The sequence below is a fragment of the Tasmannia lanceolata genome, unplaced genomic scaffold, assembly GCF_043159265.1.
Source record: "Tasmannia lanceolata isolate RefF3 unplaced genomic scaffold, GAP_Taslan_0.1 ptg000008l, whole genome shotgun sequence".
In the NCBI taxonomy this organism is placed as follows: Eukaryota; Viridiplantae; Streptophyta; class Magnoliopsida; order Canellales; family Winteraceae; genus Tasmannia; species Tasmannia lanceolata.
The window spans coordinates 37,253,112-37,271,459 of NW_027518685.1; the positions used below are offsets into that span (position 1 = coordinate 37,253,112).

Consider the following 18,348-nt stretch of genomic DNA (forward strand, 5'->3'; position numbering starts at 1 on the left):
TTATGGAACCCAATCTAGTCTCTATAACCCAGGTCTCTTTGAAGGGATACATGCTTCAATTCCTTGGCTGTTGGAAGGAAGGCATTCAAGGCATTATTAGACAACATGGCTTTGTTTTGGTCACAACACTCTTATGTCTAGGAGGAACTTGCTAGCCCATGAGACCCAAAAGAAGTGAGTCACATCTTCTAGCAAAAAGAGATTATCTAAGGTCTCTCTAGGTTCTAAGACATCACAAGAGATGAATTGGTACTAGTGGTGATGAAAAGGGAAGGCCTCTGGCCTTTAGGGGGACACCGTAAACTTTCTAGTCCGGTCTGGCCGACAGAGTTCGGGCTAGTTCCTTGCCGGCGAGCCCAGTCACTTCAATGACGAGCGTGACATTCAGAGCCACCTCTACAGTACTAGCATCTTCTCCTGCCATCTTCCTTCATCCCCTACAGTTGATGAGTGGGAAACATTCTGTATGCAGATAAGGAAGGGATTGCGCTAACTGGGACTGTAGCTGAGAGGCAAGGTGGACCACCGATAGGGTTGGTTGACATCGGTGTTTCCGAGAATGCCGAATTGTTCTACATATACTTGCTAGGTGTAAAGAAAGATGAAAGTAGATCAGATCTCGTGCAGCAACGATCTATTTGGAATTGCCTAAGCTGGTTCTGCAAAAGGAAGATTACAACAACCGAGCTGATCCCCATCGGAGCATTTCCCTCACGTTCTCATACTTGGAGAGTTCAGATTTTGCAACCGTAGATCTCACAAAAACCCTCGGATATACAATCGTTGTGTGGATGAGAATCTTTATCTATAGGCTTGTTAGTTTAAATTTTGAGAACCGATAGCCTTGTTTGTTTTAAATTTTGAGAACTGATTGTGTGTCCAAAATTGATTATTAAAAATCTGGAGCTTAAATAAAGATAAAGTACCTGAATTATTTGAAAGCTTCAAGAGAAATCAATTTTCTAAGATGATTACACCTCATAATTCAAAATTTGAAACAATAGCACATGTTGATTGCAAAATGAGGAGCAGTTATTGTTTCGAATTTGAAAGAATGTTGATTGCAACAGGATCAAATTCAAAATTTGAAAGATATATCCCATGTTGATTACAAAAGGATGAGCAATTATGAAACGGTTAAGCAACAACTTTAATGGCCAAAGTCTATAAATACAAGAAGAATGGAGGACCTAGGGTCAAATCTACATAAAACTTGTATCATTTCCAGTTATCTAAGAGTAATATGTAACGTCGATATCTTCTTGCCTCTGCATTGCCTCGAAGAAGGTATTCTAGGATCTTGTTTTATGGTGAATTTCTTTTTCTTTACACTAAACGAACTGTAAAGTCCTTGTTCACAAGGCAATCAAAACAAAAATCATTTATTAGCAGTTTGCATATTACTTAAATTTGAGGTACATTTTTATTAATTGAAAAGGCATTCAAAAACCTTCGAAGGACATTCTTATCTTATAAATGTGGCAAAGGATAGAGTTTAATTAGCAAAGCCTATAGTTCGAGTGACCAAATTGTATATGGGATTTGCTAGGCAATTTCGAGGAAAGCCATTTCGCGGCTGACTTTTGTAGGAGAGAACAGCTACCTAAGATGAATTAATTGAATAAGACTAATATGCTAAATGCGAACCTGTGTAGTCAATGGATTTTTTGTAGTTTTTTTTTAAAACATAAGGGCACAAAACCAGAAATCATTTTTCTTATAACTAAGGGCATATCACAAACCAGCCTCTGTCTCTGTCTCAATTCCTGAAACAGATCTATCAAAACTCCGCTACTTCAATTCACCCATTCACTCTAACAACATCCTTTACAAAACCCTTCTTCATCTCCCATCCTATCTTTCGTCTCCACTTTAGCTTCTCAACATCCCTTCAACCCCTTACGAAACCACCCACTAAACCAGCCTCCACTCACCTTCTCTCCTTCCTTTTCTATACCTAAAACCCCGACATTGTCTCTCTCATCTGCTCAAAAATCAAAGCAAAAAACGCTCCATTGCCTCCTCCCTTGTTGAAAAAGAACAGCTCCTTCTCCATTTGGGTCCTCAAAAAATCGCCAGGATTTTGTTGAGATGCGAATCTGACCCTTCGAAAGCACTCACTTTCTTTAATTGGGCGAAAAATGACACATGCTGTTTGCCAAGATTGTAGTGAGGGGAAATTGAATGATGCTTTTAATTTGTATAAGATCATGCAAAGGAGAGGGGTTCTAGCCAATCTGGTTTCGTATACGATTTTTGTGAATGGTCTGTGTAAGGAAGGTAAGTTTAAAGAGGCACACCGGCAATTTTTCATACAGGGTTGGACCCTGATAGTTTTTGTACAATTCTCTTAGTTTTGGATACTGCAAGGAAGGGAAGTTGCACAATCTTGTAAGCCATTGTATTTTTCATGAAAATAAATTACGAAAAATAATTCCATAGAGTCATGTTTGGCGGCCACGAAAAATTGTTCCATGGAATATTTGTAGACGCAATTGTGAGAGATGGGCAGAGAAGAAGGGAGAGGGAGAGACTTCAAAGGACATGAATGGAGAGAGCATGGAGACTGCATGGGTTGATCACGAGATATCCATAGAAAGAGTGAAAAATATGAGTTTTTATATGGTGCCCATCCGTCAAGAACCATGAAAGCGGTACCACCCTTGATTTTTGATCCAACAGCAGCGCACTTTTTAAGAGCCTGCTGTTGGATCAAATATCAAGGGTGGTTCCTCTGACATACCACCAGACTTCACGGTCGGCCACCCTATAATTTATTGAAAAATATTACACTGCTTCAAATTGTTTTTTTTTTTTTCTATTTTTGGTTTCCAAACATGCCCTACATTCAAACAGCCCCAAGATTATAATACTAAATCCAGTGTAGTATTTATACAATTCCAGTAGAAATCAACAAAGCTAACAATCACCATTGGGTCCCACATGGCCCACTAGTGTAAGATTGGGATTTGATCTAGTGGCCTGTCATTAGTTTAGCTTCTCTAAGCAGAGCCCTAAATGAGGTATGTGTATCATATTCCATGGCTTAGGGTTATTTTGGTAATTTTCATCCAATATGTGGTATTTGGATCATTTATATGTCATGGGGTATTTTAGTCATTTCCCATGAATACGGGTATTTTGGACATTTTTCGTGACGAAGGGTATTTTGGTCATTTTTACACGATATGGGGTATTTTGATCATTTTTGTATCATGGGGGTACTTTATTTATTTTCCAAGACTCAATGGTATTTTTGTCATTTGTAGCTGATATAGGGGTATTTCAATTATTTTCCATGACCCGAGGGTATTTTGGCCATTTTACCGTATATGGGGTATTTTGATCATTTTTGTTTCATGGGGGTATTTTATTTATTTTCCAAGACCAAGTGGTATTTTGGTCGGCTTTACCTATTATAGTGGTATTTCAATAATTTTCCATAATCCGAGAGTATTCTAGTCATTTTTACCATATATGGGGGGGTATATCTATTATTTTTATATCATACGAATATTTTAGTCATTTTCCGCAACTCAGGGGTATTCTTGTCATTTTCACCCGATATAGGTGTGTTTCAGTCATTTTCTGTGATGCATGGGTATTCTAGTCATTTTTATAAGATACATCATATTTTGATCATTTTTTGTCATGTGGGCATTTTAGTCATTTTTCTGACTCAGGGATATTCTTGTCATTTTTGCCCGACTTGGGGGTATTCTTGTCATTTGATAGTATATGGATCGAAATTAGGTATTACGAATCCAACTAATGTGCCCAACTATTGTCCAATTAAATTAGGATACTATAGATCCATCGGACCGTCTAAGCCCACCGACATCCTTACTAAATATGCAAAAATGGCATCGTAAAAGATAACGCCATACCGAGTACATCCATGTTTCAATGCACGCCAATATCATTGCCAGATGTTATTTGGTTGTCACATTTATTTGTCCCACTAGTTTCGCTCGTATGCATGTACGTGTCATTAATGTATTGTCAATTTCAAGGAATTTTAGCCCTCACAATCTCCCAAGGGATTTAAGAACGGTGCCCTTTCCACCTTTACAATGTTGCTCTCAAATAAAGAAGAAGAATAGCTTAGTCTCTAGATAGGCTTGATTACAAATGTGAAGCTCACCAAGAAGTTCTAAAAAATAATGACAAGTAAAGCCTAATCCAACCTCTAATGATTTTCTCAAAATTAAGGCACAAGGAGTGTTAGAGAGAGTTTTAACCCAAAATCATAAGCAAGTTGAAATCTAGGGTTTTTTAGAGTTGGAATATGTTCATCATCAAGTTTTAGGTCCATACAATGTGTATATATAGAGTTCCAACTCAATATGACCGTTTTGGGGGTATTTCGGTCATTTTCGGGTAAAAAAACTACTAGCCATTAGACCCCCAATGACTATATTTTTTTGAGACAATGTTGTTTTCTTGGAGCTCCAAAGTTCCGATGTCGGAGCTCCGAGAATAATTCTCGGAATTCCGAGTATGCTATGTTCAGCAAGATTTCCTATTTTGTAAAATTCATAACCAATTCGTTTCTTATCGGATTTTGACGCTCTTATGATTGATTTGAATGAAAATTATGAGATCTTTCTGTTAAAAATATTTTAAAGATGTTTTGATAGGATTTAGTTGCTGGTCCAGGTTGGCTTTCGGAACTCGGTTTTTGTTCAAATGTGATGGAATGCCATGAATCTCAACATGTTGGTACACCACCATGGCCATTTAGTTATCCATTTAAGTCATTCTTTAAGCTTATTGGTCTCTTTGAAAAATATATTTTTAGGGGTTTTAAGATGTGCCTTGACTAGAGAAAACACAAGAGATAGGTGATACAATCTACCCTTTTTACCACTCTCTTGAATGAACTCTTGAGGTAGCCATTGTTTGATCTTCTCTTTGAGTGCATGGCTTGCTTTGGGATCTTCAAGGTAGAGCTTCTTTGCTTGACACCTTCCAAGGATGATGCCACCATTTGGTTAAAGCTCCTTTGCAAGTTGTTGATCCACAAGCTTTGACTTTCATTGATCTTCCTATGTTTGTTCAATGCTTTAAGATGACTAATTTTGAACTTCTCCTTGATTAATCCTCCAAGGTATGATTAATCCAAGTATGCTTTAGCTCATTTGCATTGTGTTTGGCCCATTTTCAAGCATAGGCCATCAATGGTGTGTGCTAGCATGGATTGAACTGTTAATTACCTATCTATAGCACAACACTCAAGGCAAACGATCAGTCCATAAACGACTAATCAATTTGAGTTTGTTAATCATCAAAATAAGGTGATTGAATGAACCCATGAGAACCCTTGGGCTAACATTTTGTTAAGAAAAATGTAATTTTTAGCAATATTAAGAGGAATTTTTTTGGTCCGTTTAAACAAGCACGTCTTCTTATGATTTCCTATTTTCTTATCAACTGTAAAACTTTATTGAAATATGTGTTGATACAATATAGCTCCGTGGTTGTGCTTGAATCTAGGGAAAAGAAAATTATTGAAATTAATATTTTAATGGAAGAATATCCCATTGAAAATAAAATTTCATGGTCCAGTAGGTTTGTAGGCTTCTAGCTTTCCTTGAAAAATAGCAAAAAATGTTTTTCTTTAAAAAAATAAATCTCTGAAAATTAGTTTAACAAACACTTAACTTCAATTTTCATGGAAAAAATTTCTGAAAAAAAATTCCCCATGGGCATTTTAGTCAACCATAAAAACTATTCAAGGGAATAGTTGTAGACTTAATTGTGAGAGAGGGAGAGAGGGAGAGACTTGAAAGCGTAGGAGTGGAGAGAGCATAAGTATAGGATGAGAAATCCTTAGAAACAGAGAGAGAAATTGTGTCGCATCAACTTGGGTTGTTTTTTCCCTATTATGAAGAGCCTTTCATATTCCCCTCACTCCCACCCAGTTTAAGTCTCTCCCTCTCCATCCATCTCTCGTAACGGGCCCTACTAATATTCCATGGAATAATTTTTCATGGTTGCCAAACATGCCCAACATCAAACAGCCCTGGGATTATAATACTAAACCCTAAATAGTATTGTTTACTTTCTTCTACAAATCAACTATCCTAACCATTTCTGTTAGCATTTAATCCAATGGATCACCATTGGGTCCCACATGGCAAACTTGTGTGTGATTAGGATTTGATCTAGTGTCCCATCATTAGTTCAACATCTCTTGGTAGAATCCCAAACATCCCAGGAAACATGTATCAAGGGGGTACTAACCAACAACAATTCCACTAACATTTTTTTCTAAATAATTTGCAGATCAAGAGGGGCTATGAAGAAGTCCCATGAGAGAAGATGCCAATGCCAGGCGTATATGTATATTTGTTGGTGAGCGAGCAGCCTAGCACAGAGACTACCCATGATAAATCAAAACATTTGGTGATCAGAAAGAGTAATCAAATGAAAAGGAAGAGAAATTAGAGATGGACGAGAGAATCTAGAGATGGACGAGAGAATCTGGAGTAGAACTCCAAAGGATATGCTGATCAGGGTCTTTTCATGTTTACCAAGGCAATCATTTTGAGATCAATCATTTTGTGCAAATCATTGAAATCCATCATTTCCTCTTCATACTTTGTCAAACCTAATTCAGAACTCTCCCCAAATTCAAATCAGCCATGGTTAATGATTTTTAATATACAATTTGCCGATTCTCGCTCAGCTTATGTGTGGGATCAGGTTTTTTCCCATCCTTGAGCGGCGGGATCACCACTTCGGGTTTTCTTTGTGGGAGTGTTTGCTTTGTCTGCGTTTCTTGTGAACTCAAGATCAGGGTCCGGATTTCACAAGAAAGAGAACTTTCAGAGTCGCCTCCTAGGTTAGGGCCTAGGACCCGTATTTGTTTTTCCAATGAAATGAGGATAAAAATCCATGTTTCATGTGAAAAGCAGTAACCGTAGTTGTACTCTATGTCGGGTGCCTAGAACCCATACTTTTGCTCTGTTTGTTAAGGCATGGTCCATACAGAATTCTGAGTAAGGATTATGGTTACATTCGGGGAAGGTGTTAGGCACCCTTCATTACTTTTTCATTTGTTTGTGCGCGATTGGATTGGATTTGCCCTGCTAATTTTTTCGACAATGCAAATATGAGAGCCTCACTATACTTGCGTATGTATTATCTTCTATCAAGTTCTTGGTAAATATAGGATGTCACTTCACCTCATCGTGGCCAAGGAGCATATGCTTCATTGTGGGACATCTAATTGCTCGACTAATTCAGTGGTCTTGATATTACAGGCAGAAAAATAATTATGAAATATTAGAGCTGCTACCCAATTATCATTCACCTTAAATTCCCTACATTCCATGAATGTACAGAATGTACAACATTTCATGAATTTCTCAAACTTTACTTGAAAAAAGATACCAAAATTAATGAGAAAATAAGAAATTTTTTTAAAAAAACCAAAAAAATAAAATAAAATGGAGAAAATAATTTACCCCTATCTAAGGAAAATTGACCAGAATATCTTTCTACGGTATGAAATGACCAAAATACTTATCTCTCCTAAAAAATAGGATAAAAGAAAGGTATTTGGACATTTATATTAAAAAAGTAATTTTAATATTTTCTCTAAGATGTGTCTTTTAGAAGCTTTTCCTCTTTTAGATTTTTGGTTGTCTTGCAAATTTTCTAATTTTGATAGTAATGAGTAAAATCATAAACACTATAAAAAATTGGTTGGGCGTATATAACAGGGCTAGTCATAACAAGACCAAGTCACACTAGCAAAAATGTTCAATGAGTGATTTACGTTGACTCGTGTGAGTTAGCGACTAATCGAATGAGTTTTGATTATGGACTTTAAAGTGGTTTTGGTTATCTTGCGTGAGTTGAATGAGTATGGTATTAACTCAACAAAGTAGTAAAGACTCAAGTGAGTCAATATTGTCCTAATGACTTCAATATTAAACCAGCTAGTTGTACAAGTCGTTTACTAACTAAAATATCACGGTTGTCAATGGTTCTAATTCAAATTGATCCACCTATATCTAGGCCATGATTCATTTCTTATCGGTTGGAATTTCATCCAAGTGTTCATTGAGTCTTACTTTCATTGCCTTGGTCATGACAAATTTCAAATCGGAACGTCCATTAGAGTGTCCTAGTTTCTACTTATGCTGTACATAGTTAGAATTTGGGAAAAAAGTTGATTTTTATGGAGACTCGTGATCTTTAAGCAACACTTCACCTTTAGAAAGTCAAAGTTTGGTGATTGTCACGATTGATCCAACTGATTGGGGTATGGAACGGAAAGCATCTGTACGGATATAAAACGATATGCATGATAAATAGATTCATTAATGTTATATCCTAGCCTCAGTAGATCCGATCATTAGTCAGCGTTCTTGATTATGATCAGACAATCATGGAACATACTTATGTTCCTTATCCGTCGGCAATGTCAAGTACTTTAATTGTAGATTTACAAACTGTTTCTAAGATAAATATATTTATTTTGAAAATTAATATGATTTTATAAAATATCCGTTTACTCGAATAATTGATAAGCTTGTACTTAGTGAATACTGAGGGCTTTAAGCTATCAGCTCACTCAATTAATTGATAAGCTTGTAAGAGTTGATATATTGTCGTGCTGTTATTTGAGACTAATTTAAACTTCCAAAAAAAGAGAACTTAATACCAACTACATTCACACATCTAGCCTCTAGAATTAGGTTAATGAATAATTAGTTAGGGCTTAGGTTTACGGGAAGATGAAATAACGAATAAAGATGAGAGAGAGAGATAGAGAGAGAATAAACTTGAGACTCCGTTCCTTCCAAATGATGGATATTGATTTTAATTTAGAATTTTATATGATAAAAAGACCATCACAAATGCTCCTTTTTTACAATATGAAGGATATTTCCATATATATATATATATATATATATATATATATATATATATATATATATATATATATATATATATATAAACAATTTAGGACACACCAACAGATTTTGTGGCTATGTTTGAGCCTGATCCTATACAATTTTGGACCATACGATATTGGTCCAAATTAGATCTTATGGATCCAAATATTATGCCCAAGTCTTGTACAATGAAGTTTGGACCTTTTGGATCCATCGGACCGTTTGGTCCACTGACATCGCTACAAAATATGTGAAAATGGCATCCTAGAAGATAACGCCACACAGAGTATATCACCACAATTCAATGGACGCCATTATCTTTGCCAGATATTGTTTGGTTGTCATATTTATTAGGGTCAATGAATGTATCGTCAATTCAAGGTCATTTTCCCTATAAAACAAGTCCCCTTACCCTCCAAAATTAGCCTTTTTTGGTATCGTGGTCTTTTTCCATCAACGCCGTAGAAGTTGAAAAGTTATTGCAAGGCTGTTCCATACGAGGTTCTTTTAATGATCCAACTGGATAGATAGCCCTTACTAAACGACATTATGGCATGAGTGATATAGGAAAAGAAAACTGGGGATGTTGCAAGCAAGTCTTATTTCTTGTGGTCTACTTTCATGCCTGGTTGTGTAGATGGAGGAAAAGAAAATTTTGAAAATTTATATTGTCATGGCCCAAATCGAACCACACAACGGGCATGTAACAACACCATATACCTGCAAGCAACCTCACAGATATGCAAGGAAACAGTAATCCAGAAAAACCACAAGGCAAAAAATATACTTTTATTCAATTGAACTGTCAATCCATCATATAATCCAACGATAAATCTGTCAACGTGGTTCTCACAACCCGAACCCAAATAAAATAAAAAGTAATCACATAGTCTTTAACAATACCCACGAACAAAAGTAAATAGAGTAATGCAAGTCCAAGGGTCCAAGCTATTCAGTTATGCTTGAACTCTAAGCCTTCATGCCACGATCCAAATCTAACTCTCTGGATCTGTAAAATGTTATCAATAGTCAGCTTTTGCCTTGTATATTTATAGGAGGATCCCTAACGGATCCGGGCATGCCATAAGATAACAAAGGTCACTAATATACGATAATCAGCAAGAGTAATGATAGAATAATCTTGAAGGATAACAACAATGTAAACATCCAACACCCACAAGACCTTTGCTCCCTCGAACCGAGCGAAGCAAGAAACAATCAGAACCACACAACTTCACCTGGGAACCCAAGCCACAGATGCACCATCCCCAGTATTCAATACATAAGATATATCGCACAAGCCACTAAGTCTCGACCAAAGAAACCCACGTGCCAGGTATACCGCACAGACCATGAAGGCCCGATCAAAGCAACCAGTGAATACCGTCATTTGATATAGGGAATACTGCACAAACCACGAGGGCCCAACTTAAGCATCCCATGTATCCAAGTCACCATGTATACCACACATACTACGAAGGTCCGACCAAAGTATACCGAGTGTTAAGTACACAGCTATAATACTACCCATGCATCACACAGCATGACAAGAGAATCCATGTACACAAATAACAACCGGAATATGCATCGTGTGTAGTGATGTAACAAGTTAGAACCATTAGTATATACGAACATGGATTTCTCAACAATCATTCAAGAAAAATATACATTGGCATGAAGGGTCCTACCTTACGAAGTTTAGGATAAACCAATTGTTAGACCTAAAATCGGTAACAGGTACAGCAGTGGCGTAAGAACTGAGAGCGAGTGACGAGGGAGGTTGAGTATGAGTCCTGCTGTGAGGGCGGAGTCCTGCACAAGGCAAGCGAGGTCAGAAGACCAGACCGGGTTTTACTCCGGACAGGCCCTTCGACACTCAAGTCAGTATGAGCAGGAGTGAAGGGGAGATGTCTAAGAGTTTAGGAAGAGAAGGGATTTTCGCATTACCCATTAGTCTGAGCTTTAGTCCCCTATTTATAAGGAAAATCTGTTGAGGTGTCCTGGACAGGTGTCCAGGACAGGTGGCGGCCTGTGAGAGGCTGGATCTCACCTACTCTGAACAGGTGGCAGCCTGTGAGAGGCTGAGTCTCACCTACTCTGGGACAGGTGGCAGCCTGTGAGAGGCTGGGTCTCACCTACCCTGGGACAGGTGGCAGCCTGTGAGAGGCTGGGTCTCACCTACTCTGGGACAGGTGGCAGCCTGTGAGAGGCTGGGTCTCACCTACCCTGGGACAGGTGGCAGCCTGTGAAAGGCTGGTGTTTTCACACCCCATCAGTTGCCCCCCAGTTTTCCAAGTCATTGAAGGACTTGGGAAAGTGTGATCACTCGTTTTTCTGGATGGGGAGACGTTGTTCGGGGGTGAATCGAAGAATTTAGCACGGAGTCCGGAGTTCGCAGTCCGGAGTTCGGAGTTTGCAGTCCGGAGTACGGCTTCAACCGGACTGGGTTCTGATGCTTTACAGGATGCTCAATATCAGGAGTCCGGAGTTCGCAGTTCGGAGTCCGCAGTTCGCAGTCCGGAGTACGGCTTCAACCGGACTGGCTCCTGGCGCTTTACAGAATACATCATATCCAGTCCGGAGTACGGCTTCAACCGGGCTGGCTCCTGGCGCTTTGCAGAATACATTATATCCAGTCCGGAGTTCGGAGATCGCAGTCCGGAGTACGGCTTCAAGGCCAGTTCGGTTCGGACCGGACTGTTTTTTGTCATCTTGTGAGAACGCGTTATATCCAGTACGGTTTTTTCCGGACTGAATTTTGTCGTCTAGCGGCCAGTTCGGTGCGGACCGGACTGATTTTTGTCGTCTTGTAAGATTGCGTTATATCCAGTACGGTTTTTTCCGGACTGAATTTTGTCGTCTAGCGGCCAGTTCGGTGCGGACCGGACTGATTTTTGTCGTCTTGTAAGATCGCGTTATATCCAGTACGGTTTTTTCCGGACTGAATTTTGTCATCTAGCGGCCAGTTCGGTGCGGACCGGACTGATTTTTGTCGTCTTGTAAGATCGCGTTATATCCAGTACGGTTTTTTCCGGACTGAATTTTGTCGTCTAGCGGCCAGTTCGGTGCGGACCGGACTGATTTTTGTCGTCTTGTAAGATCGCGTTATATCCAGTACGGTTTTTTCCGGACTGAATTTTGTCGTCTAGCGGCCAGTTCGGTGCGGACCGGACTGATTTTTGTCGTCTTGTAAGAACGCGTTATATCCAGTACGGTTTTTTCCGGACTGAATGCGGAGTACGGAGTGCGGAGTGCGGAGTGCGGAGTGCGGAGTGCGGAGATCCATTCTTGGGACGTGAATGTTTACGCGCGTGCTTGATCGTATTGATGGTGGGAGAATGTGTCCGTCATAAATAGGGGACACGTGGCGCAATCCGGATGACCTCGAGATGCGTGCATCGCATTTATTGCCCCACCGCCTCTTAAAAACTATATAAGGAGGTTTACCCCCCTTCACTTTTTACTTTTTACTTTTCATCTTTTTTCTCTTCTTGCTCTGGGAGTTTCCACTTCTCAGTTCGCAGCTCGCAGTCCGCAGATCGCAGATCGCAGTTCGCAGCCCGTAGCTCGCAGTCGCGTTCCAAGGTCTTTACGAGCTCCACTCACCGGTATTCCTCTCAGCCCTTCCTTTTACTATGTCTGGTAGTACTTCCACTTCCGAGTCCGGTACGGGGTCCTCCACTAGCAGTAGTTCGGAGTTTATAATGCCTCAGGAGCCTGTAGTGGCTAGGGCGTCTGATAGGATAGACCTTGTAGATAGTGACGACGGAGGGGATAGGGATGAAGTGATCTTAGATCTGAATGCCACTCCACCCTTGACTGGCAGTCTCCCGCGAGCAGGAGGGAGTGTTGAGAGCGACGTTGCTGAAGCGTCCACAACATTCCTTCCTGGCCGGGCGGTGGAGGTGATCGCTAGAGCGCGGATGGATGCCGATCCAAAATACAACTTGCGAGCTCTAGTCGAGGAGAACTACCTCACCAGGTCTATGCTGGGAGATATCAGGGATAAATACTGTGTGCCCCCGAGATTTGAGCTGAGGGCAGCTATAGAGGGAGACAGAGCCTGCAACGAGAGCCAGGATCTCTGTATTTATGAGGAGTCACTGAGGGCAGGACTCCGATTTCCGTTGCACCCCTTTTTCTCAGCGGTGCTGCGATACTACGGACTAGCCCCGGCCCAGGTAGCTCCGAACTCATGGAGATTATTAGTTGGGTTTTTATACCTCGTCCACGGTCGGTTAGAGAGGAGCGTGACTTTGTCACTGTTCCGTGCTTGTGCACACCTGAAGAAGCATAAAGAAGGGGGCTGGATCTACATTAGCCAGCGCCCTGAACGGAAGATAATCACTGGCATTCCTTCGTCGATTCACTCGTGGAAGAATAGATTCTTCTATGTTGTGGATCAGGAGGCCAGTGAGCCCTGGTCCGTCCCTCTAGTGTGGGACACTCCAGATACCTCAAAACTAAGTCGAAAGCCGCTCCTCGAAGGTGAGGACAGGATAACATTCGCCTTGATGCGGAAGGAGATTGAGCAATCGGGCCTCATCCGTTGTAAGGAGTTTTCTGAAGAGGCGATTCTGGTCGGGCTGGGCGTGAGTGTCGCGACTTCAGAACGTATGTAGCTAGACTTGTCTATGCAATCTGTTTATTTTTTATATACTTGCTTCTGACCGTTGGCTGCTCATTTGTCTTGCAGAGATGAAGAAACAATCAACCGTCGAGAAAATCAGGCAAGGAGCCCAGCCACGGGCACAGGAGGGTGCTGCACAGGCACAACAGGAGCGCCAGAAGAGAAAGGCGACTGTACTGGGGAGTCCGGCCCCGTCACGGGGCACTCCACCCCCATCTCAGAGGCCCAAGACTACGGTGAAGCTAATAGGCCCCTTTGCTCAGGGCGGTGGCTCTTCTAAATCCGGTGGTGCTTCTACCGGAGCCGGTTCTGGGGCTCGTCCTCCTACGGGACTTAGTGAGCATGTCTTTCGACCCAATTGGGCCGTCTTGAAGGATGACACTGCCCTAGGCGAGAGCCGAGTAGCAGCAGAGCTCATGAGCAAGTGTTTGCTGCGGAAGGACAAGCAACAGGTCCTTTACGAGCCGCCAGCTACAGGAGAGGAGGCTGTGTTATCCTCAGCCTATCAGGTAAGGAAGTGGTGCTTCGATTTGCTAACTTTCTGCCCATTTCTTTCTTTCACCATACTGATGCCTGTTTCTTTCTGTTTCTTTCTTCAGATCTTGCTCTACTATAATGACCTCAAGGAGAAGAGTAAGAATTTCTCCCAAGCCATTACTGCATCTGAAGAGGTAAACGGAAAGTTGGCCGCTGAGGTGCAGGAGCTTCAAACGAGCATCGGGCGAATAGAGGAGGAGAAGAGGTTGTTGAAAGAGGATTTGGCCGCCGAGAAGAGGAAACTGGCCAAGGCTGCTGAAGCCATGGAGGCTCAAAGAGGAAGAGCTACTGAAAGGCAGGAGAAGGCAGTGAAAGAGGCTACAGAGGCAAAGGAGGCTGAACTTTTCAGCCTGTCGAGCGAGGCTTATAGTCTTGGATACTACGACTGCCTCCAGGAGCTCCAGGCCTGCAATCCAAACCTATTGATGCAGAACATGACTCTCCCTGCCAGGCCGAAGATTACTGATGAGGAGCCAGATACTCCTGCTGATGCTCCTGCTGACATCACCTCTCTTCCAGATGCTTAGAAATTTTTTTTTTTGTTTTGGTTTTGACCTCTTTTTGTAATGGTCCTTGAGACCCTACAGCTCTTACCAGTTTTAAAGTGAATTTTGTAATGGCCCTCGAGGCCCCACATATTCTGCTCAATGAAATCACATTTGTCTGTCTCTGATACTTCTCAACTGAGTGATTTGCTTGACTTTGTCTTTTTAATTTTGATAACCTGTGAATGAGGCTGTTGATGGTCGAATTGTGACGAACTGGTCTTTTAACAATTACCCAAGTTTAAGAACTGGGTTTCCAGTGAGTACCCAAGTTTTGTGAACTGGGTTTCCAGTGCGTACCCAAGTTTTGTGAACTGGGTTTCCAATGAGTACCCAAGTTTAAGAACTGGGTTTCCAGTGAGTACCCAAGTTTTGTGAACTGGGTTTCCAGTGCGTACCCAAGTTTTGTGAACTGGGTTTCCAGCGAGTACCCAAGTTTTGTGAACTGGGTTTCCAGTGAGTACCCAAGTTTTGTGAACTGGGTTTCCAGTGCGTACCCGAGTTTAAGAACTGGGTTTTCAGATATAAAAGTGACACTGAATTTGCAAGAAGATTATTTATTCATAACAACAAATATACAAATTTACAAGATCACCTTTTCACGCCGGATAATTCGACTACTGATAATATTTCCTGAGGTTTTTGGAGTTCCATGCGTGGGGTAATAGGTGCTCCTCCAGTGTCTCTAGCTTGTAGCTTCCTGGCCGGATAACTTCCTTCACTCGATAGGGTCCCTCCCAAGTTGGGGAAAGTTTCCCTACTTTCGTTGGCTGGGAGACGGCTGCCTTTCTCAGGACCAGATCCCCTGTCCTGAATTCTCTGGGGCGAATTTTGGAGTCGTGATAATTCGACACCTTCTGCTTATAAGCGGCGACCCGGATTCGAGATTCCTCCCGGATTTCTTCTAGTAAGTCGAGATTGGCGCGGAGTCCGTCGCTGTTTAGTTGCTCATGGAAACTGATGACTCTGGGAGATGGGGTGCCTATATCAACAGGTATCACGGCTTCGGTTCCAAAAGAGAGGTTGAATGGTGATTCACCAGTCGTCGTGCGAGGAGTGGTGCGGTAAGCCCACAGAACATGGTAGAGCTCATCTGCCCATCGGCCAGCTTTTTCATCCAGCCTCTTCTTTATCCCTTGAAGCAAGATCCTATTAGTTACTTCCGTTTGCCCATTGGTCTGGGGGTGAGCAACCGAAGTGAATCTCTGTTCAATTTTTAGGTCAGAGCAGAACTTCCGAAAGTTCCGGCAGTCGAACTGTTTGCCGTTATCTGTGATTAAGGCACGGGGAATCCCAAATCTGCAGACCACTGCCTTCCAGAAGAAATTCTGTATATTCTGCTCAGTGATCTGGGCTAGAGGTTCTGCCTCCACCCACTTGGTGAAGTAGTCGATTGCCACTACTACGAATATGCGCTTTCCGGAAGCCGGTGGAAAAGGACCCAGAATGTCCATCCCCCATACTGCAAAAGGGAGTGGACTGATAATTGGGGCCATCGCCACAGCAGGCTGGTGGATGGTGGGGGAGAATTTCTGGCACCTCTCGCACTTTTTAACCAGATTCAGCGCGTCTTGTCGTATGGTGGGCCAATACAATCCTCTGAGGAGTACCTTGATCGCCAGGGCTTTGCCCCCCAGATGTTCTCCACAGATTCCTTCATGAGTCTCTTGCAATGCGTACGCGGCGTTACTTGGTCCCAGACACTTCAGGTACGGGAGAGTGTAGGACCTTTTATACAAAATGTCACTGCTGAGGGAGAATCGGGCGGCTCTCTGTATCACCTTACGGGCTTCCTTCTTATCTTCGGGAAGTTTCGCGTCCCGTAAGTAATGAATGATCTCATCCATCCAGCACGGCTCGTTCTTCACCTGCATTATATCTGCGGCTTCTCTTTCGATGCTAGATCTTTGTAGGAATTCCATACGTATGCTTCCAAGAGTGGTGTATCCAGAAGCAGCCAGCTTCGACAGTACATCTGCTTTGGCATTTTCTGTTCGTGGTACTCTGATGACCTCGAAACTGGCAAACCGGCTGGAGAGTTGATGAACCTTGGCAAGATACTTAACCATACGCTCATCTCGTGCTTCATAGACCCCTTGGATCTGATTTGCTACCAGCTGTGAGTCGCAGTATGCTTTTAATTTCCGGGCGCCAGTCTCAATTGCTAGGTTCATTCCGGCAAGGAGGGCTTCATATTCTGCCTCATTGTTGGACGCACGGAATCCGAATCTCAGAGCATAATCCGCAGTGAACCCCTCAGGCCCGGTGAGGATGAGGCCTGCTCCACAGCCGTTTTTATTTGAAGAACCGTCGACATATACTTCCCAAGTTGGTGTGCTGGTCATGGAGTCCTGCTCTGCCGGCGGTTGCAAGATTTCTGTCTGAGTTTCTGCTATGCATTCGTCAGGAACCGCTTTCTCTGCAACTGGGAGTAGTACCGTTTCAGGGTCGGCGACTTGCTGGGGGATGGTGCACTCTGCTACGAAATCTGCCAGTACTTGGGCCTTGATGGCTGGCCTTGGAGCGTACTGGATGTCGAACTCGCTCAGCTCTACGGCCCATTTCACAAGTCGTCCGGAGATATCTGGTCGATGGAGTACTTGCCGAAGCGGCTGGTCAGTCAAGACCTTTACAGTATGAGCTTGAAAGTACGGTCTTAATTTTCTTGCAGCCATTACCAGCGCGTAAGCCAATTTCTCGACCCGCTGGTACCTTGTTTCTGCGTCGTGAAGAACCTTGCTGACATAATAGATTGGTTTTTGCTAGCGGTGCTCTTCGCGGACGAGGACAGCTGCCAGTGCCGTGGAGCTAACGGAGAGATATAGAAATAACTCCTCACCTGGCTCCGGCATTGTTAATAATGGCGGTGAGGACAGATACCTTTTCAGCTCGTCGAAGGCAATCTGGCATTCTTCCGTCCAGGGCGCAGTTTTGAGGCCCTTAACCGCACTGAAAAAAGGCAGGCATCTCTCCGCCGATTTGGAGATGAAGCGACCCAACGCCGCTATCATTCCCGTGAGCCGCTGAACTTCTCTGATGGTTCTTGGGGCGGTAAGCTCTATCACAGCTCTGATCTTCTCGGGATTTGCTTCTATCCCTCGCTGACTCACCATGAATCCCAAGAACTTCCCCGAACTGACACCAAAAGTGCACTTGGTGGGGTTGAGTTTCATGTTGTGCTTCTTGAGGACCTGAAATGTTTCTCTGAGATCAGACACGTGGTCCTGTGCGCTTCGACTTTTGACCAGCATATCGTCCACATAAACTTCCATGTTTCGGCCGATCTGGTTCTGAAACAGTCTGTTCACCAGCCTTTGGTAAGTAGCTCCAGCGTTTTTGAGGCCGAAGGGCATGACTCGGTAGCAATAAGTCCCTTGATCTGTGACGAATGAGGTCTTTGGTATATCCGATTCGTACATCCTGATCTGGTTATATCCGGAGAAGGCGTCCATGAAGCTCAACAGTTCATGACCCGCTGTGGCGTCGATGAGCTGATCGATCTTCGGGAGCGGATAACTGTCCTTGGGACAAGCCTTATTCAGATCAGTAAAGTCGACGCAGGTTCTCCACTTTCCATTAGTCTTCTTCACTAGGACTACGTTTGCTAGCCAGTCCGGATATCGAATCTCACGAATGAAGTCAGCCTTCAGAAGCCTCTCCACTTCTTCTTTTATTGCCTGTCGCCTTTCAAAAGCAAAGTGTCTCCTTTTCTGTTTCACCGGTC

The 18,348-nt window shown here is 42.5% G+C and overlaps 1 protein-coding gene across 1 annotated transcript in view; it reads right to left on the minus strand.

The window, feature by feature from the left end:
• The window catches only part of LOC143882944 (uncharacterized), a 31,005-nt gene extending 14,312 nt beyond the window's left edge, over window positions 1–16,693 (minus strand). Inside the window, exon 1 of the mRNA XM_077386322.1 lies at window positions 16,406–16,693. Within this exon, the coding sequence (XP_077242437.1) occupies window positions 16,406–16,693 (288 nt within the window). The remainder of the gene's footprint in view (window positions 1–16,405) is intronic.
• Window positions 16,694–18,348: the final 1,655 nt, after the last annotated feature.